Below are 24,627 nucleotides of genomic sequence, written 5' to 3' on the forward strand. Positions count from 1 at the left end.
AGAACAGATCTAAGAGTTGTACAGTCATAATGGAATCAAATACAGGGTTATTCAAAAAGAATGAATCAATTTCTTTATGCAATATTTTAATAAGGAAAAGCAATAGAAAACTCCAGCCAAGTCACAAGTATTCTACTCAGAATCAACTTGTATTTCCTGTCTTACAAGTGTTCCATGTGGCCAACACCTGCAGCATGGGCAACATCAATGTGATAAGAGAATTCCTCCCAGACACATATCAGCATATCACGATCCACTGAGTTGATCGCTGTTGTTGTTCGATGTCATTCGATGACCTTGAACATCAAATAAATGTTGATTGTGAGTAGAATGCTTGTGACTTGGCTGGAGTTCTCTGTTGCTTTTCCTTATTAAAATATCCATCCATCCATTCTCTACACACCACTTTATCCTCACTAGGGTCGCTGGAGCCTATCCCAGCTGACTCGGGCGAAGGCAGGGGACACCCTGGACAGGTCGCCAGTCTGTCACAGGTCTACATATACAGACACACAATCACACTCACACCTATGGACAATTTAGAGTTATCAGTTTACCTCAGCATGTTTTTGGACTGTGGGAGGAAACCGGAGTACCCGGAGAAAACCCACACATGCACAGGGAGAACATGCAAACTCAGTGCAGAAAGATCCCAGGCCCATCCCGGGATTCAAACCGGGGATCTTCTTGCTGCAAGGTGAAAGTGCTAACCACTACTCCACTGTGTAGCCCTTATTAAAATACTGAGTAATGAAATTGTTTTATTCTTTTTGAATAACCTGTTATGTCTGACTGAAAGAAACATTGTAGGGACATGAGAAACTTTGACTCATTTGTTGTAAAGTGACACAAAACGACCAGAAGTAGATGCAAAATGACTACAAAGAGACACAAAATGACCACTAAGAGAAACAAAATTACCAGAAAAACACTCAAAACAATCACAAATACAGACAGAAAAGATCATGCAGACACAAAATGACCAGAAACAGATGCAGAACAACTACAAAATGACCAAAAATATGCACAAAATGACCACAAAGAGACTCAAAACAACCTAAAATACACACAAAATGACCACAAAGAAACACAAAATTACTAGAAAGACACACAAAGCAATCATAAACACACACAAAATGATTGCACAGACACAAAGCAGCCACAAATAGATACATTTTGACCGCAAAAATTGCCATAAATTGTTAGATTTAAAAACCTGGAAAATAAGAGACCTTTAATTAGTTATTGTTGTTGTTGACTTGTTATTCTGCTTTAATCAGGGGAACAGGATGATTTTCACCTCTTTTCTTGTTGTAGTTTGTCTTCATTTATCTTCTAGAAGCTGCTACTCGGTGATATGTGTCATCAACACCACTATGGAAATCACCCAGAGGAAACATGAAACCCTTCTGCTGCACCACGTCTGTAAACAGACAACAAACACAGTTTTAGTCTGATTTCACAAAAGTACACACTGACTTTCTGCCAAGCTTTAAATTCGTCCATCTCAATCTAATCTGAGCTCTACAGGTAATCATGGTGTCATCATTAGACAGCCAGCAGGTCCTCACAGGTCCATCTAACCCGACATCACACACACTGAGACAGAGGAGCCTTTGTGTGGACGCTGAAGGCCTCGATCTGAACCACATCACAGTGAATGAAGCCTCACACTCTGAACAAACACTCTCCCACCAGTCTATAAACAGAGCCTGCAGCCACAGAGCTCCACTGTTTACCCACAATCCTCTCTGCTCAGGCCGCTCTCCTGTAGAACTTCATATGTTGCTCATTAAATGCCCACATTTCTTTAAGTATATTGGAGATTTGGTGTTAGAAGTGGACCTAGCTGCTGACTGTAGGAGGTTTGTTTTCAATCTTTGAGCATTTTGCAGGCAGAGACAAGGAGGAGGAGCTTCTGATTTTAACAGACCGTGGAGGGAATTGGATCAGCAGAACCAGAAGATGCAAAGACTCTCTGCTGAGTCACATTTCTGGGCTCTGTCGAAGCGTATTGATCTCTGCAGTGAAGCTGCTCCAGCATGACGCAGCTTCTCTCACTTTCTATCACCTCCTTACAAACCTCACACTTCCTGCTGATGCTAAAGGACACATTCACACTTTTGTACCATGACGACGCACTTAGTAACAAGTCAGAGCATTTTTCAGAGACGAAAAATAGCTTGGAGGACCGCAGTAGGCCTCAATGTGGTTATCAGCTCCTCCAGCATTTTCACTCACTGTGGCTTCATTTTTTACTGCAACATGAAGTACTGCACCTCTATAGAAACAGCACAGCCAGAATGTAAAAAATATATACTTTTTAGCTGCATTTTTAAAAACAATTTGCAGTTATTTTACATAATTTCCCTGTTTTGTTAAACTACAGATAACGACAAATATTATCACCAAAAAAATCTATCGAAATTTACATGTTGAAAAGAAAAAACTGGTCCAAACTGTACAATAATGTATGTACAATGTACAATAATTCAATCATTTTGAATGTTGCAGTATTACAACTTCTTTCCGTTATTTTACAAATATTTGCTAATATTTAAGAGAAAAAAATAACAACTAGAATCACTGAAAGAAAGCATAAATTTATACGTTAATCGTAAAATAGAAACAGGCCAAAACTGTAAATAATGTCCACATCAAAAATCTGCATTTTACAAAAAGTACTTTTTCTTTTCTTCTACCTTTCTTTTACAATGTTTGACCATAAGATTCGCCCTGTCCAGGGTGTCCCCTGCCTTCGCCCGAGTCAGCTGGGATAGGCTCCTGCACCCCCCCGTGACCCTAGTGAGGATAAAGCGGTGTATAGAGGATGGATGGATGGATGGACCATAAGATTAGTATTTTTACTTTATTAAAGTCAGCAATAAACAAATCTTTTCTTCTGCTGTTCTTTTACTATGTTAGACCACAAATTAGATTATATTTATTGGATTTAATACAGCAAGAAATATAATTTTTTTTTGACATTTGCAGTTACTTTCACAGTGTTTTTTTTTTTTTTACAGCTTTTGAATGTTACAGTATTGCAAATTTTTCTTCTTCTATTAAGGATTGAAAAATGTTCAATTGTTTTATTATTTTGCAGATATTCCCTATTTTTGTAAATTATATATCCTCAGTAAAGTCACAGAAAAATTGTCATCTACATTGTCATTTAGAAATATTGTTTAAAATAAAAAATATCTGTATAGAGTTGAAAATTGTCAAATAAGTTTAAGGATTATAATTTTGCAGATTTTCCCCAATTCCCTGATTTTCACTGTTTATATTTTTTAAATAGTTTTTTACTGTAAGAATATTCCACCATTTTAACGTAAATTCTCAGTTTTCTACATGTTTTTCATGTTTTAGTGTATTCTTTTTTTAACAGAAATGGTGCAGGCTTTCTTTTATTTAACTCATTTTTTCTAAAATATAATTTCTATATTAATTTTTATGTTGATGCTTTTGAGATACAGAACAGATTGTTGTTGTCATTTTTTTTTTTTTTTACAGTGTAGCTTGGAAAAGTTGAGATGAAATTAAGAACCCGTAACTCTTATTTCAGATTTGAATTCAAATTTAACCCATAAACTCCCAGAGGACACTATCTGCTCGGCTTTCATTCTTTCTGTTTACAAATTGCGTCAATAGTGACGAACACATTTGGCATCGCAGACCTCAGGAAGTCCACGTCTTTGCAATAAAAGCATAATTTTTTTTTGTTTTTTGCACAAGATCAGTGTAAACATAACTACTGTTAGTCGGATCTTGCAGCACCTTGAAGCTGAAAGTTACAAGATTCGCCAAAAATTGATTATTTGCACTCAAAAACTAATATTTCTAATATTTTAGGTGGAGAAAAATGTCCTCCAACTTTTCTGACACTTTCACATGAAACTTTATGATGATTTCTTTCTGGCGAGACCTCATTTTTGCATGTTGTGATATATATATCACACTATATATATATATATATAGTGTATTTTAATTTATGTTTGTTGTTTTAGGCATTTTCACTCTAAAAACGCTGGAGGTTAAACCATGTGTGGACGATGAGACGCCTCCTAAAGCTGCTGGACAAGAACCTGAACATCTAAAGTACTGTGTCTGTAAAATTTCATCACTTTTATTGCTAAAACTCTCCTGATGAACATCTCTTAGACCTTCAATAATATGCTTAAATCCTGCTTTATGTTTAATATCACACTCACTCACACTGAGCCTCGCCCTCCTCACACATATTTTCCATCATCTGCCCAACTATTTTCCACCAAACACCTTTAATCCATGGAAACATCACAACAGATGCCCGGATTCCTGATGTAAGACAGTCAGTCATGAGACAACGCTTGTGTGTCTGTGTGTGTGTGTGTGTGTGTGTGTGTGTGTGTGTGTGTGTGTGTGTGTGTGTGTGTGTGTGTGTGTGTGTGTGTGTGTGTGTGTTAGAGTGAAAAATGCTGTGTAATTCCCCTCCCACCTCGCCTGGTCTAAATTGTGTCTGTAGTTGATATTTTTGTGAGGACCAGTTTGAGTTGCAGACCTTTGGAAGATATTTTTAAAGTATTTAGTGAGGTGAAGCAGCTGTAGCTGGTATTTTTACAGTACAGTGTGTAAAAGTACTGATAACTTAGTTAAACTATGTCAGACTGTTGCTAATTTTAAAACATCCGAAAGACATTAAAAATGAAGTTTCCACCCACTCTGTAAAAAGAAGAGAATGTTTTTTAATTTAATTTAACTCAATTGTAATTTTTAACAGTTTGCTGTTACTTTACAGATCATCCCTGTTTTTTTAAAGTACAGATAATATCTAGTGAAAATAACAAAAAAACTCATATATGTGGTAACCTTACAAACAAAAAAAACAGAAAAACATTAAAATAATTAATAATGTCAACATTAGAGATATGTATACTAATAATTACTTTACTACATTTAATGGTGCATTTACAGTTTTACTGTATTTATATCACCAACAACAATAAAAGTATTGTTTTACAGATGTTTGCTGTTATTTGAAAGTAAAGTTGTGTATATAAAGGACGGAAAATTTACAAATAATGTTTGTGATTGTTTTTCACTTTTACAAGCGTTCCCTGTTTTGGTAAATTACAGATAAAATGTAATGAAATCACAGAAAATTAACTAACTTAGATATTGATTGTTAAGAAAATGAAAACAAAACAAAACAACAAACAGGCCATACTGTAAATAATGTCCATAATAAATATTAGTATTATTACAAATGGGTAATTTGTTCTTCTCCTATGTTGGACTTTAAAATTACTTTGTTTTAGGTGTATTTAAATGAACAAGAATTGAAATATTTTACAGATATATGTTGTTATTTGAGGGAGGAAGTATCCTAAGGATTGAAAGACGGTAAATAATATTACGACTGTTATTTTACAAATTTTGATCATTTTGTTAAATTACAGATAAAATCATATAAAACCACAGAATAAGAATGAATTTACACAATAAAACAATGTGATTTTGCGGTCAAATGCAAAAGAATGAATTTGGAAACAACACACATGTAAATTCATATTTTTTTCAAACAATACTTATCTGTAATTTAACAAAACAAGGACATGTGTAAAATGTCAGGTAAAACATTTCAATCCTAAATATACATTTTTTTTCTTTTAAGGTATAGCAACATTTTCATTTTTTCCGAATAAAAAAATAGCATAATTTTTAGGTCAGATGCTGTAATGGAATGAATGACCATTTATACAAATACAGATTTTTTAAAATGTCAACACAATGTTCAGCTTTGTACTGTTTTTTTTACTGTCAACGTGTAAATTAATTGGGGGTTTTAATGTAATTTTCAATTTAACAAAACAGGGAAAACCTCTCCAATCTTTTCTTTATTAATTTTTTAATATGTATATTAATATTAGCCCTATTTTTTATTTTAAAAACAAGCAGATATCAGAGAAAGAATTTAAATTCAGTAAATTTAAATACAGTAAACAGTGTAATTTTACTGTCAAACACTGCAAAATAACAAATTACTAATTTCTTAAAATACTGATTTGTGTGATCTGTGTGTTTGTTGGTCTGGTTGTTGGTCTGTTGTCTCTCTGTGTGTTTGTGGGTCTCTTTGTTGGTCTGTTGTCTCTCTGTGTGTTTGTTGGCCTGTTGGCTCTGTGTGTGTTTGGTGGCCTGTTGTCTGTATGTGTTTGTGTGACTCCACTCTCCTCACAGATGTGTTGATGTAATCTGGTCAGGAGTTCACTGCTGAGCTTCAGACATGAAGAGGAAACCTTGATGTGACGTTCAGGACCATCAGGAGCTCAGAGGTTCAGGTCAGACATCTGCTGCTCACCAACCTGTAGACAGTGAAGTTTATCTTCACATGACTTATTAAAGTGCCTGTTTCCTGAACCACCACCAACTTCCATCTACTGTAAACAGTCCAAACTGTTACTTAGCAACCGCAGCTAATCAGAGCGGCTGCATCATCCTCATCCTCCCTGCTGGGCTACTAAAGATAACTCTAGTGTCATCCTGAACAACTGGGTCAACACTCACTGTGGCTGTTTATGTGTTTTACTCCTCAGACAAGAGAACAAGTTTAAAACTGATCTCAGCTGCTGCTCCGATCACAGACTCACTGAATGTGGTTTGACATGTGATCAGTTCTGAGTGTGAAGGCCTCCAGTCCAGGATCTAGTGTTTTGTTTTGTTCTCACAGGATCTGTAGGTTCATCCATCTTCACGACTTCCAGTGGAACCTGGTTTCTTTACTCAGACAAAGGTGGTTCTGCTCCTGATTGATGTTTTTTGTTTTGTTTTTGTGTCTTTTTGGTGTTATTTTTATTTTGTATGTCTTTTCATAGTCTGTGTGCTTTTGTGGTCGTTTTGTGTCATTCTTTAGTTTCTTGTGGTCTTTTTGTGGTCGCTTTGTGTTTAATTGTGGTTGTTTTGTATCAGTCTTTAGTCGTTTTAGGGTTTTTTTGTAGTCGTTTTGTGTATTTTTGTGGTTGTTGTGTGTCACTTTTTAGTTGTTTTTCATCTTTTTGCTGTCATTTGCATCTTTTTGTGGTGGTTTGAATATTTTTGTGGTCTGTCTTTAGATGTTTTAGGTCTTTTTGTGGTTGTCTTGTATACTTTTTTGGTGGATGTGTGTCAGTCTTTAGTTGGTGCTTGTTTTTTGCTTGTTTTGTGTGTCTTTGTAGTTGTTTTGAGTCTTGTTGTAGTCACTTTGTCTCTCTATGTGGTTGCTTTGTCTTTTACTGATTGTTTTATGACTTTTTATTATAATTTTGTCTCTCTTTATGATCATTTCGAACCTTTTCTGTCTTTTTGTGACTTTTGTGCATATTTTTTGGTGTTTAGTGTCTTTTTAAGGTTATTTTGCATCTCTGTGCATAGTTTGTGTGTGTCTCTGTGGTTGTTTTGTATCTGTTTGTGGTTGTTTTATGTCTTTTGTGCAGTGGTTTGGTGTTTTTTGTAGTCATTTTGTATTTATTTGTGGTTGTTTTCAGGCTTTTGTAGTCATTTTTTTGTTTTTGTGGATATTCTGGTGTCGTGTGTGCTTGTTTTGCCTTTCTTTGTTGTTGTTTTTAGTGTTTCATTGTCACTTTGGCTCTCTTTGTGGTTGTTTTGTCTTTTACGGATTGCTGCACATCTTTTTATAGTAATTTTGTGTCTCTTTATGATTGTTTTGCATCTTTTGTAGTTGTTATATGTGGTTTTGTGATTGTTCTATTTGTGACTTTTGTCCATCTTTTTTGGTGATTGTTTTGGGTCTTTTTATAATTGTATTGTTATATGTCTTCATGGCTGTCTTGTGTGTCTTCGTCATTGTTCATGTGTCTTTGTGGTTCTTTGTGTCTCTTGTAGATATTTTGTGTCTCTTCATAGTTGTTTTATGTGTTTCTGTAGTCCTTTTGTTCCTCTTAGTGGTTACTTTATGTCTCTTTGTGATCAAAGTGAAAACATGCAGACAGCATAAACACATTTATCGAGGCTAAGCTAATGTAATATTATCAACACAACTGTCAGCTGATTAATGTTAATGTCAGCCAATTAGTTTTTGTCTCAACATAAACACAAATAGTCAACCGGATTTTATCAGCTTCACTATTCAGACTCACGATTTCAGTGGAGGTTTGAAGTCTTTCAGCGCCGTAGTTCACTACATTAATCTGACGGTTGCAGCAACATAAAAAGATTTTCATTGTCGACAGGCTGTAACTTCAATGAATGTTCAAATGATTCAACAAAGGTCAAGAAACAGTGATAACTCAGTCACAAGAAATGACTCAAACTAAATGGACATCAGGTCACATGACTGTGACTCACCTGTTGAAGGTGACTCATCTGCTGGTCAATGTCCAATCACCTGACAAACACTGAGATAACATCACTGCAGAGTCTCTGTGGACACACAAATTAAGTAAAGTAGCTCCAGAGTGGTGTATTCTCTGCCTGTTGATAGGATTGTGTCTCATTGTGGTTTTAGTGCCCTTTGTTGTCCTCCTCTCACTGTTTGTGGTCAGTTTGTGTCTTTTTGTTTTACTTGTGTAGTCATTTTACATTTCTTTGTGAATGTTTTGTTCTCTGTGGATGCTTTGTGTTTATTATTGTTGTTTTACATTTTTTGTAGTCACTTTGTGTCTCTGTGGTTGCTGAGTTTCTCTTTGGGATTGTTTTGTGTCTTTTTGTGGTTATTTTGCTTCTCTGTGGTTGTTGTCTACCTCTTTGTACTTGTTTTGTGTGTCTTTGTAGTCTGTTTTGGTCTCTTTGTGGATATTTTTCATTTTCTGGTTGCTTTGTGTCCCTTTATAGATAATTTGTGTGTAGGTGGTAACCTTGTCTGACGCTGTAGTCCTTTATTGACTCTTTGTGGTAATTTTGTGTCAATTTGTTGATATTTTCCATTTCTTTGTGGTTCTTTTATGTCTCTCTCGAGGAATTCTGTGTCTCCATGTGGTTGTTTTGTGTCTCTTGGTAGTCTCTGAGTAACTTTATACTTTCTTAGTGTCTCTTTGGGGTAATTTTGACGGTTTGTGTCTTTGTAATTGGTTTGTCTTTCTCTGTACTTTTAAAAAAAAAAAACTTTTTGTGGTCATTTTGTGAATTTTTATACTATTTGGTTTCTCTCTCTGGCTGTTTTTGATCTTTTTGTAGATGTTTTGTATGTCCAACTTTCCCACATGAAACATTACTTTAAACAGACACTCGATCCAGGGGCCCCCTGACGTCTTGGGCCTCTCTATGGTTTTAAAAAGATCATAAATGTCCCACATTTAACATCAGCACATTTGGTGCAATTACATACATACAATACATGAGTGGTCATTTAAATAGAATTATTTAATTATGTAAATGTCTTTAATTGATTTCTTGTACACACACGATACAGAAGAGGACTCAGACTGAGCTGGAATGTTTTTGGGTATTACAATTATTGTAATGTTTATTTACACAGAAAAATTTATATCACAGATAAATGAGACAACATATTTTTGTGAATCTAAGCTAATTGACAATAACTGTCCCTTAAATATGTAAGTGGTTTATTCAGATCTGTATTACAGGTGTTTTATTTTTCAGTTGGTCGCTAAAATTTTCCAACAAAACCACAAACATGAGCTTCAAACAGCCAACTCTCAGATTCTCTGAGCTACTTTCCGTGGTTCTCTGCTTTCTGACTGTGACAGTTATGTTTCTCTGTATGAGAGTAAATCTGGACTCATAAAATCCCCTTTTTGTACTGCCTGAAGTTTCAGAAAGATTTGTAGTGGTTGTAGTGACAAGTTTCCCCTCAATTACTCAACTCTATGATTTTATGTTCATTCATGTTGGTGAGCAGTGTTTCACAGCAGTACAGTCAAATTCACATTTCCAGCAAAGAAGCACGGGAGCCTGAAGCTAACTAGCTAGCTAAAGAGCTAGATTACTGCTAATACCAAGGTGCTGAGTTCCATCTTACTGTAAAATTCTAAACACTGTGAAAGCACAATTAGTATCATTGACAAGAAGTGTTATGTCCTGACAAAAGTGGATTTTGTCACACTGTACCAACAATTATCATAAAACTGCCATCTTATGTTAAGTTATTTGGCTTTAGTCCCAGTATTTACTATTCCATTAGCTTTTGATGCATTCCATCTTGTTCTTTTGATATATTTTGCTATCTTAGCTTCACTTCTGTTAACTTTTGTTTCCTTAGCTTCTGTTCCGTTATTTGAAGTTTTGTTTAGCTTTGTTAGTTAGCTTTGATGCATTAGCGTCTGTTGCATTAGCCTGTGTTTTGTTAGCTTCAGTTCAATAAGCTTTTCTTGCATTAGCTTATGATTTCTTCACTTGCGTCAGTTCAATTAACTCTTGTTGCATTAGCTTTTCTATAGCTTGTTTGTTAGTTTTGTTTGCCTCTGTGCCTTTAACTTACGATCAGCAGGCTACTCTTCCATTGCTCTTTTTATACACTTCTTTTATCTTTAATTTATTTTCTGTTGCATTGCCTCTATTTAATCAGAACCATTTTTTCTGTTTGCTTAAGCCTCAGTTTCATTGAATTTCTCTAGCTTTGCTGTGCTAGCTTCTATTTCATTAGCATTTTCTGTTAGCATTAGTTCTGTTAGCGTTTCTCTCCTAACTTCTGATCTGTTAGTGTCTCAACCTTCTATTCTGTTTGCTTCAGTTCTGTTAGCTTCTGTTTTGCTAAGTTTTGTTGTGATACTTTCTATTCTGCTAGCTTCTGTTCTGTTAGCTTAAACTCTGTTAGTTTTTGCTATGGTATTTTCAGTGGCGGCTGGTGGTAAAATTTGTTGGGTAGGCTAAAAGCATAGTACCGATTAAATAGTTAACATCACCTATGATACACACAGTTACATCAATTACAGGTACACTATACTTTAGTGCTCTACATCATCTCTCTCTCTCTCACACACACACACACTTACTGTGTTTTACTATCATTGTGGGGACATACCATTGACTCCCATTCATATCTAATCCCTAACCCTTACTCTAGCCCTAACCTTAACCCAGACCAAAACAATGCCTAACCCGAAAGAAACATTTTTGCACTTTTACTTTTTTCAGTAACAACAACATGGCCAAGAAAACACTGTTTAAACTTGTGGGGACCGAAATGAGGTCCTCACAAGTGACATAGTTTTCAGTTTTCCTACAGTTGTGGGGACATTTGGTCCCCACAACATAGCAAAAACATGGGCGCACACACACACACACACACACACACACACACACACACACACACACACACACACACACACACACACACACACACAGAAAACAGAAAAGTGAATTCTTAGCTACACTTGCCATTAGCCAGTCCTTTCTGTCAAACCAAGAAACGCAAAACTTACGCTTTTGAAGTCTGTCCCGTTGAGTTATTTGAATATCGTTTGGCCGATGTGATCCCAGTCTCTTAACTTCCAGCTTTTCCTCCAAAGACATTGAGGAAAATGGACAAGAAAGCAAATAATCCACCCTGTCATAGCTTAACCTTTTCTCCCTGGCAGAAATAGCAGCACTGCTGTTTCAACTCGCTGTTATTGGTCAAAAGTCAGTGGCCTGTGGGCTGACTGAAGTTAGCCCAAATGATCAGTAAATCACGGGGGTGGGACATGACACCTGTCTGTCAATCACTTACAAAAACGAAATGAATGAAAGCGGACAGTATCTGCTGGGGCTGTAAAAAATACGCCCATTTAGAGATATTCTATGTTTTTCTTTTGACTGATTGGTGCTGTTGCTACCTTTGGTTTCACCTGAACTTAAAACAATCTGTTGTAAGTTATTTAAAAAATGATTTTCTCATCTTTTTTTTGTTTGCTTGGGAGGGCTTAGCCCTGTTAGCTCATTTATAGACCCTTTATTTGTTTACAAACATTGTGACGTTTTTTGTGGGCGGGGCTTATGCTGGAGGCAAAAGCGGAGCGAGAAGTCAAGTAGGACTGGGAGTATTTAGTTTGCGCTGGGAGTTTGCGCTGCAAACTCGAGCATTTTTAACCCGTTAAACTTAAGTGTACCGCCGGCGGTACACTTACTAATTTGCATAGGAATTTAAAGAATGGCCGAAGGCTGCAAACGCGATTATACAAACACTATACGCCGATGGAAAGCTTAGATTCTCATGAATCCGCCGGTATAAACCACTTTCAGATGTGATTACCACAGCGGGTAATATAAACACATTTGTCCGACAAACAACGAATATCCATCCATCCTTTCTCTGTGTACTTCAACGTACACAGCGCGACTCACATTTCCGGGTTCATTATTACACACAGATGAAAATATTCCACAAAAACGGCCATAATCCAACCTTTTACATCCAGACAACACAAGCCAGTAAACTATTTTGTCCAAAACATGTCTTGAAGTCGGTATATAATCCACGAACCGGTCGTTTTCAAGGAAATGCACCTCGCGATGCGCGTCCAGTATTCCCTGTATTTCTCGTCATATTTAACGGGTTATTGTTTTTGATTGTATTTTTTTCTGTGTCTTGTTGTGTCCTTGTTCTTATGGTGTGTGCATTTGGACCCAGTGTCTGGAATAAAGCTGAATTGAATTGAATTGAATATTTTTTATTTACAAATAGAATATTAGCGATTTTTTGTACTGAAAATGGCTGTAATTGACTGCAGCTGATCGTCTCTGTCCAGTCTTTTCACTTCAGTGCATTTAACCACAACTGTCTTCGTTCCCTCTGAGCACGAGTGTTCGGTGGAATCCTATAAAACTTTAATTTGCGTTCGCCAATGTCATTCCTCCTATTCTGGCATCCAAAAACACAGCAGGACGACATTTTAGAAAAGTTGATAGAGCCTAGTCCCTCAGTCTTTCGCCTTTCTGTCCGGCCGCAGGCTTACTCTTTTGCCTCCAGCTAAAGCTGTGACGTCATTCGTGACGTGGGTCATTAAAGGGTCTATACCAGCTGTCCCTGGGTATTTTATATTCTACTAGCTTCTGTTAAATTGGTCTCAGTACTGTTAGCTTTTATTAGGTACCTTCAATTCTGTTAGCTTCAGTTTTGTTAATTTTTGTGTCGGTACCTTCTATTCTCTTAACCTTGGCTCTGCTAGCCTCAATTCAGCTAGGTTTTGTTGTGGTATTTTCTGTTCTGTCTGCTTCTGTTCTGTTAGCTTCTGTTCTGATATTTTTTTTTGTGGTACCTTCTGTTCCACTACCTTCAGTTCTGTTAGCTTTTGTTATGATACCGTCTGTTCTGCTAGCTTCCGTTCTGTTACCTTCAGTTCTGTTAAATTTATTGCACAACCTTCTATTCTGAGTTTCTATTTTGTTAGCATCAGTTCTGTTCCATACTTCCATTCTGTTAGCTTAATTTCTCTCACAACATTTGGCAGTTTCATATTTACAACACCAAGTGAGTCGCTTAAACTTTTAGAGAGTGCCACCCCAGTTAAATATGCTCCAGTGTGGTTAAAAGTTGTTAAATTGTACCTTTAATGCATAATCAATCAAAGCTGATCAATCGTATCCGACTAACACAGACTGGATTTTGGTAAAGGGACGTTTCGTCCTCCCTCCTGTCTCCATCCCTGACATGTTATCACGTGTTGCTGCTCTATCTCTGCAGCAGCCATAAATACAAGCAGACATATATATTCTGGTGTATATATAGCGTGGGGCCTGTCATCAGTATGCAGTGTAACTCTATACATCGGACTGAAGCTTGGCTCCTCTGCATCTTCAAGCTTCTGTCCACAGTTTTACCATCTCTGAAGCAGCTATTGGTTTCTTGAAGAAAAACTAGGATTTATCACAGCTACGCTAAAGTGAGCTAGCATGTTGATACGAAATCTCATATAAGTTTTAGAACTAGAGGAGCTAACATTAAATTACATATCCCACGTGGCCTGAATGCATCATTTCTGAGCTGTGAAACCCTGTGATTAGTCATCCTCAGTTCACAGATACGTTACCTACATATGTGTGGTGGAAACTGACTTATTTCCTCTTGTGCTGCCTTATACTTCTGCTTAACCAAACTCTAGAAGGAAATGTTGCACTTTAACTGCACTCTGACAGCTTGAATTGCTAAATAAATAAATACTGAGTATTTATTTTTTTAGTCTTTCTGGCTAGGAATCACAACATCCAGGTGTATCTATGTGTCCAGGTTCAATATTAAACATGTTGTTTCATGTCATTTAGTAGTTGCTTTATGTCCCTATGTTGTCGTTTTTGAGACAATTTGGATATATTTATCAGTATTTTGCATTTCTGTGTCTCTTTTTGGTCATTTGCATCTTTGTATATATTTTATGTCTTTTTGTAGTTAATTTACACATTTTTGGTGCTTACTTCGTGTCTTTTTGTGGTTGTTTTGCGTTTTCTGATTCCTGATATTCTGTATCTTTTTGTGGTGGTTTAGAATCATTTTCTGATTGTTTTGTGTATCTCTGCAAGTATTTTGTGACTCTTTGTAAACATTTTGTGTCTCTTTGCAGTTCTTTTGTGTGTTTTTGTAGATGTTTTTGTCACTTTATGATTAGTTTTTGTGTCTCTTTGTAGTTGTTTTAAATCTCTATTTGTTTTATCTGTAGTTGTTTTTTCTCTTGACGGTAATTTTATGTCAGTCTTTATTTTTGTCTCTTGGGAGATATAATATGTCTCTCCGTGGTAGTTTGCAGATTTTATTTTTCTACATCTGTTTGTGGTGATTTTAGTGCCAATTTATGGTTGGTTATTGTATCTCTGATGGCAGTTTAGTGTTTCTTTGAGGTCATTTTGTGTCTCTTTGTAGTTGTTTTGTGTCTCTTTGTGGTATTTTTTGTCAATCTATAGATATATATTTTGTCTTTTTGTAGATATATTACGTCTCTCTGTGGCTGTGTTTTTTTGTTGTTGTTTTGTGTCTGTGGATTTTTGCATCTCTTGGTAGAGTTAGATGTTTTATGTCTCTCTGTGGTGGTTCTGGGTCTTTTTTTGTGTAGTTTTGTGTCTCCTTATGGTTATTTTGTGTCAAATTGTGGTTGTTTAGTTTCTTTTTGTAGATATTGTGGGTCTAATGGTAGTTTTTTTAACTATGTAGATGTTCTGTGTATCTCTGTGGTGGTGGTTTAATTTCACTTTGTAGTTGTTGTGTTGGTCTTTGTTGTAATTTTGTGTCTCTTTGTAGTTGTTGTTGAGCAGATATTTGCATATTTTTGAAGAAGTTTGCGTCTCTTTATGGTAGTTTTAAATGTCTTTGTGGCTGTTTACTATCTCTGTCGATATTTTGGGTCTAATGGCAGATTTGTTCCTTTGTAGATGTTATGTGTCTGTGGTAGTTTAATATCACTTTGTAGTTGTTTTGTTGGTCTTTGTTGTATTTTCGTGTCTCTTTGTAGTTGATTTTGTGTGTTTAGCTGTTATTTTGTATATTTTTGTAGAAGTTTTGAGTGTTTTTGTTGATGTTTGTGTCTCTGTGTTGGGTTGGTGTCCCTTTATGATAGCTTTTTTTTTTTTGCATCTCTTTGTGGTAGTTTTGTGTGTTTATTAGTTGTTTTGCGGATTTTTGTAGAAGTTTTGTAGATGCTTGTGTTGGGTTGGTGTCACTTCCTTGTTTTTATTGTTTTGTTTCTCTTTGTGGCTATTTTTCATATTTCTTTGTTTTTCTGTTTTCAGTGCTTTACACTCAGATATTCACCAAAATACACTGCTCAAAAAAATTAAAGGAACACTTTGAAAATACAACATATTTCAATACGGGGAAAAAACAAACTGGATATTAGCATTAATATGGACTGGATAATGTGATAGGAATGAAAGTGCCACATTGTTTGATGGGAATGAAAATTATCAACCCCCCCAGGAGGGCTAAATTCAAGACACCCCAAAATCAAAGTGAAAAGCTGATGTGGCAGGCGAGTCCGTCTTGCTGAAATTCCTTGGCAGCAACTTAAAATGGTATTCAGTAGTTTGTATGGCCTCCATGTGCTTGTATGCATGACTGACGATGCCGGGACAAGCTCTGAATGAGACAACAGATGGTGTCCTGGGGTATCTCCTCCCAGAACTGGACCAAGGCATCGCTGAGCTCCTGGACAGTCTGAGGAGCAACCTGATGGTGTCAGATGGAACAAAACATAATGTTCCAAAGGTGTTCTATTGGATTCAGGTCAGGTGAGCATGGGGGCCAGCTAATGGTATCAGTTCCTTCATCCTCCAGGAACTGCATGAGTTCTCTTACCACATAAGACTGGGCATTGTCGTGCACCAGAAGGAATCCAGAACCACTGCACCAATGTAGGGTCTGACAATGGGTCAAAGGATTTCATCCTGATACCTAAGTCAGAATGCCATTGTCCAGCCTGTAGAGGTCTGTGCGTCCCTCCATGGATATGCCTCCCCACACCATCACTGACCCACCACCAAACCGGTCATGCTGAACAATGTTACAGGCAGCATAACGTTCTCCACGGCTTCTCCAGATCCTTTCATGCCTGTCACATGTGCTCAGGGTGAACCTGCTCTCATCTGTGAAAAGCACAGGGTGCCAGTGGTGGACTTGCAAATTCCTGTGTTCTATGGCAAATGCCAGCCGAGCTCCACGGTGCCAGTCAGCGAGCACAGCGGGCACTTGAGGATGCTGGGCCTTCAGACCACTCTCATTAAATCTCTTTCTGATTGTTTGATCAGAGACATTCACACCAGTGGTCTGCTGGAGGTCATATTGTAGAGCTATTGCAGTGCTCATCCTGTTCCCCCCTTCTCAAAGGAGCAGATACCTGTCCTGCTGATCAGTTGAGGACCTTCGACAGCCCTGTCAAGCTCTCCCAGACTAACTGCCTGTCTCCTGGAATCTCCTCCAAGCACCTGAGAATGTGCTGGGAGACACAGCAAACCTTCTGGCAATGGCACGCATTGATGTGCCATCCTGGAGGAGTTGGACTGTCTGTGGAACCTCTGTAGGGTCCAGGTATCCCCTCATGCTACCAGAAGTGACACTTACCCTAGCCAAATGCAAAACTAGTGAAAAACAGTCAGAAAAAATTAGAAAGGAAAAAAATGTCAGTGGCCTTCACCTGTTAACTCATTCCTGTTTTGGGGGTTGTCTCATTGTTACCCCTCTAGTGCATCTGTTGTTAATTTTATGAACACCAAAGCAGCTGAAACTGACTAAAAAGCCCCTCAGTTACTTACTTGACCAGATCAGTATCCCACATGTTTCACTGATTTGATGCAATACTTAGATTAAAAAGTGTTCCTTTCATTTTTTTGAGCAGTATACATGTGTCTGTTTCAAAATCGATCCCACACTTAAATTTCCTTGGAGGATCAATATAGTGTCTATCTGTTGTTGAACTGTATGTACTTCACCCTGTCCCCCTGTAGTTCTAGCAGTTATCCTTCATGGCTGCAGTACAGTGGAGGCCGGAGGAGTCAGCTAGAAGTCAGAGTTATGTAAAAAGTGCCTCGCTGGATCTGAAGTTATGTCAGGGCAGGACTGACTCAACTTTTTGCTCCTCCTAAACTTTAGGGGTGTTTTACGGCGGAGGTGCCCCGCTACGCCCCCACGCCCTTTTCTGCACCTTCTGATTGGCCACAGCCGGTGTCAGTCAGGGATCAAGCGGCCGGAGATTGGTCAGCGGAGTTGGCTTGCTTCCCTTTCTCGACTTCCATCTGGGACTCGGGTTCGACTCTGTAGCGACTGACGAGCAGCGTGTTTGTCGAACTTTTTCCGGTGTCAGAGGCAGACGCACCGGTGCGGTCTCACAGCTCTCCCCGGGGTAAGTTTGCAGCAGGAGCCTAAGAGTTTCCGGATTTGAAACTTTTTTTCCATTTCAGAAGACAATTTGTGCGTACGAAAACATAAAAAATGGCAGACAGCGAGGAGCAGCAAGTGTCTTCCACCACCCCCATGTTCAACGAGGAGGTCCACCACTACCAGGCCGAGCCGGACCCCGAGCCCCAGCAGGACCTCTTCAGCGTGGATGAGATTGTGGACTTGGTCGGCGGGGCTCAGGACGCCCTGGAGCGGCACATAGCTGAAGATAGCGCGCCACACGAGTTCACAGAAACTTCCTTCGTTCCCCCGGAGGAGCTGGTCACATTACCGGAGCCCGAGCACACACCGGTGCCAGAGGTGAGGGAACCGGAGCCCGAAATCCCAGACTCCACCACGTCATCTCCTTTTGTTCCCGAGCCTGAGCTTGAAGTCGTCGCACCCAAAGCGGAACCGGAGAGTACAAAGATCGCACCGGCTGCCCCCGAGCCAGAACCTGCCCTCAAGAGCGACGCCCTCCCAGCGGCTGAACCCCGGACAGCAGCCCCAGCCCCCGCAGAGGCAGCAGAGCAACTTGCGGTGACAGAGGAACCTCCGGCTCCAGCAGCATGTAAGTATCTGAGCGGAAAAACGTCGATATATCAACGTTGTTGTCGGTTTTAAAGCACATAAATTGCATCCTTTACGAGTGAAATCAAGTTAAACTGGATTTGAACGTTGTTTTCTATTTTACCAGTTTTGTGTGCAGCTGAGGCGGTTAGCATGATGTCCACACACCGACCCGCTGGGTAACAAAAGAGGAGTGAAGTGTTGCTTTTTTGGGGTTTAAAGCAACTTTAATCACCCATATGTGTTACTTTAAATCAAATAGTGTTTTTTAATCCAGGTTAATGATATTTGTGGCCGGTAAAGGTTAGCCAGCTAGCCGACTAGTGATGCTACGCTGAGGGGAGCGGATGGTCATGAGGCTCACCGGCTGCTTCGGTTCTCTGTGATGGGAAAAGCTCATTTTAAAGCACATGAGTGGATGTATTCAGAAAAATAAGAATAAATCAGCTGTTTTGTGTGTATTTCTGCGACCGGATCTCCCAGCTGAGTCCCCGGTGAGCTGTGCGGTGGTGATGCGGCCCACCTGTTTTCACTGACACACGGCAGGAAGCGTTGACTGTTGCCTGGATGAGGTGGCGATTATTGCAGCATTTAGCCTCTAGCGACAGCCCGCGCCGGTAACCTGGAGCCGGTCAGGGGCTTCAAAATAACGTTTAACGGAGATATGTGTGGCCGATTCCCGCGTTATGGGTGTGATTATTAAAGCAGACCGAGCAGCGCCCATCTGCTCGGTGCCTCTCCCCGCTGCGTGCCCGCTGCTAACGGTAGTTGTCACGCTAGTTCCGTTATCGGACGCGCCTGTTTTTGTGTTCTTTCCTCACAAAACAAGCAAAACATTGAGTACATATCATATATCAAACCTATATGATTTTATTGAAATATAATCTGAAAGAGCAAGATGAACATATGAGGGTGTCCAGTTTCTGCTGTCAGATTGACTCCAATTCTCCTATGTAAGCTAGCATGTTAATTTACCAACATAAAATCTCTTGTGAATTATAACGCAAGTCAAACTATGTGAGGTGGATTTATTTGAACTGGTTCGGCTGTTGAACTTGTAAAAGAAGCACCGTGGCAGATGAGCACATGTCCGATAATGGAAGCAGCAGTGGCTAGCACAGCTTAGTCACAACAAAGGAATCCGCTCTGCGTCCACTCCCTGTCGGCTTCCTTGCCTGTCCACGCCGCTCCGTCAACCGGCTCTAGCACCTTCAGTCAGCTCTGTACGCTTTATTGTATCATCCAGAATTTACTCATTCACATCCATCCGCCCACCCGAACCGTCTCCATCTGAACCAACACCCCAAACTCGGGACCAGCTGAGCTCCACAGGCCTATATCTCCATAGACCAGCTGCCCTCTCAGTCCTGGAGGCTCCTCAAGTGGTGTTTGTGTAACGTATGGACTGATGCTAATTCCAGAGGTGCATGTTTGGATCTACTGTTGTTTTTGTTGTTGTTGTTGTGTGCTGAGCTGTGTCAAACAGCAGGTATACAGGCCTGATCCTCCAGCAGCAGAGGCTGGGTGGGGCTGCTGACAAGGCCACTGATGGAGGTGGATAAAACCAGCAGCTCCAGTTATAGCAAACAGCCTGAACAAAAGACAGACGTGGTGAATCTTTTCCATCACTGTAGACGTCTGTCAGATTTATCACACTACTGACACACAAATCTGTCATTAAACCCTGTAAAACATGACTGTTTCAGTGTTTCATCAGCCGAACAGGAACCAGTCAGCACGTTTTTTTTGTTCAACGCTTAAAGTTAAATTTACTGTAGGACTTGTGCTACATAAATAAAGTTTGATTGATTTAAAAAATGTAACAAAAATCTGAAAGCAGCTTCTCAGTTTTCTGTAACTCCGTTTTCGATTTGTCCTTGGGCAAGACACTTTACCTGCCTTGCTTCCAGTGCTGCTCTTACACTGGTGTGTGAATGTTGGTGGTGGTCGGAGGGGCCGTAGGTGGGGATTAGCAGCCACGCTTCCATCAGTCTGCCCCAGGACAGCTGTGGTTACAAATGTAGCCTACCACCACCAGAGTGAGAATGTGTGAGTGAATGAGTAATGGATCCATTGTGAAGCGTTTGAGTGCCCAGAAAAGCGCTATATAAATCTAATCCATTATTATTATTATTATTAGTTGAATAATGTGACACAGTAAAATGACACAGTAAAATATAAATTAGCAAATTACAATCAGATCAGTATAAACTAAAATGCACAATTATTTTTGTCGTAGATTAATCTGGTGATCACTTTTCTTGATTAATTTATGAGTCAGAAAATGGATTACAAATATCGACCAGTGTTTTTCCCAAAGTCTTGTTTTATTCAAAACCTACAAATATTCAGTTTGCAGTGATAAATGATCAATAAATGCAGCAAATATTGGTTTTGAAATGCTGAAATCTGCCATTTTTTGTTTGAAAAATGACTGAAAAATTTAATTGATGGAGTACTTGATAAATTAATCAAATGGTGATTGCATTTTCTTTTCACTAAATTGATTGTTTTATGAAACAGTAAAAACAGCTGCTAAAGCAAATTTAATGTCTTTCAAATGTGCTAAAATTCAAAATTTACAGTGGTAAATGAGGAAACAGCAAATTTTCTGTTTTGAGACAAATCGGTAAATATTTACCTAAACATTTTTACATTTACAGCAATAATCAATAAAAAAAGCTCCAAATATTCAGCTTTGTGAAGCTGAAATCTGAGGGTATAAAAGCTTTTTACTGTTTGCCTGACAAATGGCTTAAAGTATTTATGTATGTCAATATTAGGCAGTATTTAATCAATGAATTGATTATTTGTTTGGTTTAGAAAATGACAAAGAAAAGCTGCTAAGGTTAATTTTTTGTCCTTCAAATGTGCTAAAAGCTAAAAAAAAATCACTTTACAGCTATAAATGACAAAGAAAAAGTGAAAATTTTCTATTTTCTGACAGAAATCGGCAAATATTTAACCTTTTTTACAATAGAATTGATGCATGTTAATTTTCAGCCATTTTTTTTTCAATAAATTGATTGGTTTGTAAAAAGTCACAAATAGCTGCTAAGGGGAAGTTGATGCTTTCAGATGTCTTGTTCCTCAAACCTAAAAATATTCAGTTTACAGCAATGAACAATGAAGAATAGCAGCAAATACTAAATTTTGAGATGCTGAAATCAACAGATATGTGGTTTCTCTTTTATTATTTTTGCTTGAAATGATTAATCTGTGATCAGAAGATTAATTTCCATGAATTAGCTGATAGTTTAAGCTCCCTTTTTTAATTGAAATCTTGCTCGGCAGAGTGTCGGCGATGGTAACATCTTTCTGTCTGGAGGAAATAAAGAGGTCTGATAGATCTCCATCCTGCTTTTATGTCTGTCGACTCTGATCTGATGAGTCCTGCTGTGACTGAACATCACACAGACTTGTCGTCACGGTAACAAAGGTGTGTGAGGCGAGTCTCGGTTGTCGCCGTCAGAGACCGTGACTGACAGGCCGGCTGATTGTCTGGACCTTGGAGATCACCACCGGCCTACATCTTATTTTTGGGTCACCTACATCCGTCAGTGTGTGTTTGTGGAGAGCTGGTGATGCATTCAGGTGGATTAGACGGAGACTGAGCTTAAAGCTCAGTGTTGTTGTTGCTGTTCTGCATTGAAGGCGACACATTAGCGGGTTAAATGTTTCAGCTGCCTGAGTGTGATCAGAACCACATGGTAATCTGGTTTATATCTCAACTCCTATTGCTCCCGGAGATTTCCAGAGCTGCAGGATGAAACGTGATACTTTGCAGCGTTGGACTGATTCTTCACACTGATGCACATTTCAGGGCCTTAATTCCAAAAACTAAACCAAACATCTTATCAGCTCATGTTAACCCACAGATCTGAGGAGCAGAAAGTGAACTGTAGAGAATATTCTGTGAAAATCTAGCAGCAATGAAGCCAGAAAAATACTGTTATAAACAGTGGAGTAATTTTAACATGAAACTGTAACCATGATGGAACTTATGACGAATATCTGCAAAATGATATTTTTAGGAGATTTCAGTGCATTCAGTTTAACTTTACAGTCAAACATTGCAGAAGAGCCATTTGAAAAAGTACAGATTTTTGACGTAGACTTCATGCAAAAATTTTTAGTTAACTTGTAATTTAATCATTTTTACTGTGATTTTTACTAGATATTGTTTGTAATAAAATAGGAAAAAAATCAGTAAAATAACAGTTGAAGCTGTTATTAATATACATAGATTTTCTGTCAAATAATGGCAAATATCTGTCAAATAGTTACTTTATTTCTGTGAAACTGTAACTTTGCAGTCAAATGTTACAAAAGAACTAATTGCGTTTTGTAAAAGTACAGAGACATTATGTACAGTAATTTTTTAACCGGAAACATGCAGTTTAATCCTTTTAACTGTGATTTTTGCTGGATATTGTCTGTAATTTAACAAAACTGGGAAAATCAGTAAAATAACAATAAAAATATATACATATAGATTTAATATGAATATACATAGATTTCTGTCATATAATGACAAATATCTGTAAAATAATGATATTTTTTGTCGATTTAAACAGTAAACAGTTTAATTTTACAGTCAAACACTGCAGAGGAGCTATTACTGTTTATAAGAATACAGATTTTTGATGTGGACAACAATTATGGTTTTAGCCTGTTTTTTCCGCATTTAAATAAGTACTGTTTATACTGTGATTTTACTAAATATGATCTGGAATTTAGCATCACAGAGAAAATTTATAGAGTAACACTTAAAATAATATGCATTTTTCAGCTCTTAATATGCAGTTACTGTTACATATAAAAGCCAATACCGTATCTGTAAAATCATTCTAATTTTAGCACATTTTTATGAAATCAAAAAAAATTACACTTGTAAAAACACAAATTTTTTTGTAGACATCATGCACAGTTGTTTTTTTTTTTTTTTTACAATAAACATACAAATTACTCCTTGCTCTGTGATTTTATCTAGGTATTGTTTGTAACTTAAAAAAATGGAGAAAATCTGTAAAATAACAGTTAAAAATATATATCTAAATTTACTATTAATGTACATAGATTTTCTGTCAAAGGCAAGTATCTGTAAAATATCTACTTTTTTTCTGACTTAAGTACAATAAAAAATGTGTAATTTTAAAGTGAAATGTTGTAAAACAAAGAGCTAACATTTGCAAAAGAAAATACTGATTTTTGATGCCGGTTTTGGTCTGTTGTTCATGATAAATATGAGATTTTTTTTGTGATTTTACTAGTTATTATGTGTAATTAACAAAACCTGGAAATTTTGTGAAGTGGCAGTAAATAGCTCAAAAAATGCAGCAGTTTTTTCTCCTTAACATGGCTGATATTGGCCCTTTTTGGAGTGAAAATATGCTCTTAACTTTCCTAAATTAACTTTAAATGATATGAATATGTGCAGTAATTATAGGTTGGATACAAGAAAATAAAGGTACAATTTCAATCTGTGTATGGTTCGCTCATTCGTTTTTCCATTTCAAAATAAAATCTAAAAAACCAATAAACCACTTTGTTTTTGAGTTTTTAAAACCTAAATGTAGAAACGTATTATTTAACTAATGGAAAAACCACAGTGTTGGATTTTTGCTCTTGCTTTTTTAACCCGAAATACAAAATACGGCTGTTGTTTTAATTTGTTGCAACACCGGAAGTCGCTGATTAAAAACAGTTCAAAGCTGGTCTGGCTCGTGAACACATCTCGAGTGGCTGTATTGGAGCGCTTTTCCAATTTCATTCTCTTTGAGAGTGACAAAACCCACGCAGAAATCATGGAGCTCCACATTGCTCCATATTATATTATATTATATTACAATTCTACAATTTCATTTAGCAGATGCTTTTGTCCAAAGCGACGTACAACGCAAGCAAGAATTCAGACATAAGGAAAAACCTGTAGTAAGTGCAAAAAGTGCTTCAAGTCCGATTGGTCAAAGGAGTTGCAGAAGAATTGCTAAACCCCCCCCCCCCCCCCCCCCCCTTTTTTTTCTTCTTTTTTCAACTTTGTCAGCGCTAAATAAATGCTGGGTTTTGGACCACCTGACTTATTCTACCCCTAAGGTGGAGTCGGATTAAGTGCCTAGGTGTTCTCTGAACAATTGAGTCTTCAATTGTCTCTTAAAAGTAGAAAGGGACTCAGCAGAGTTTGGTAGATTGTTCCACCATTTGGGAACAACAGAGGAGAAGAGTCTGGTTAGAGATTTCGAGCCGTGCTGGGCTGGAAGCACCAGACGTCTCACATGCAGAGCGAA

At 37.9% G+C, this 24,627-nt stretch overlaps 1 protein-coding gene and 1 long non-coding RNA gene across 9 annotated transcripts in view; one reads left to right on the forward strand and one right to left on the reverse strand.

Annotated features, from left to right (window-relative positions):
- Positions 1-644: 644 nt before the first annotated feature.
- LOC127537441 (uncharacterized) lies at positions 645-17,657 on the reverse strand. The gene is made up of 3 exons (XR_007947066.1): positions 17,538-17,657; positions 6,218-6,344; positions 645-1,423 (listed from the first exon to the last, which is right to left on the reverse strand). It is a non-coding gene; the product is annotated as an uncharacterized LOC127537441 (long non-coding RNA).
- Positions 17,658-17,809: 152 nt separating this feature from the next.
- The window catches only part of LOC110965437 (reticulon-4), a 59,265-nt gene continuing 52,447 nt past the window's right edge, over positions 17,810-24,627 (forward strand). For all 8 annotated transcript variants that reach the window (XM_022214484.2, XM_022214486.2, XM_022214488.2 and 5 more), the window contains exon 1: positions 17,810-18,341. In XM_022214484.2, the coding sequence (XP_022070176.1) occupies positions 17,825-18,341 (517 nt within the window). In that variant the 5' untranslated portion in view covers positions 17,810-17,824. The remainder of the gene's footprint in view (positions 18,342-24,627) is intronic.

Source organism: Acanthochromis polyacanthus, chromosome 15 (genome assembly GCF_021347895.1).
Source record: "Acanthochromis polyacanthus isolate Apoly-LR-REF ecotype Palm Island chromosome 15, KAUST_Apoly_ChrSc, whole genome shotgun sequence".
In the NCBI taxonomy this organism is placed as follows: domain Eukaryota; kingdom Metazoa; phylum Chordata; class Actinopteri; family Pomacentridae; genus Acanthochromis; species Acanthochromis polyacanthus.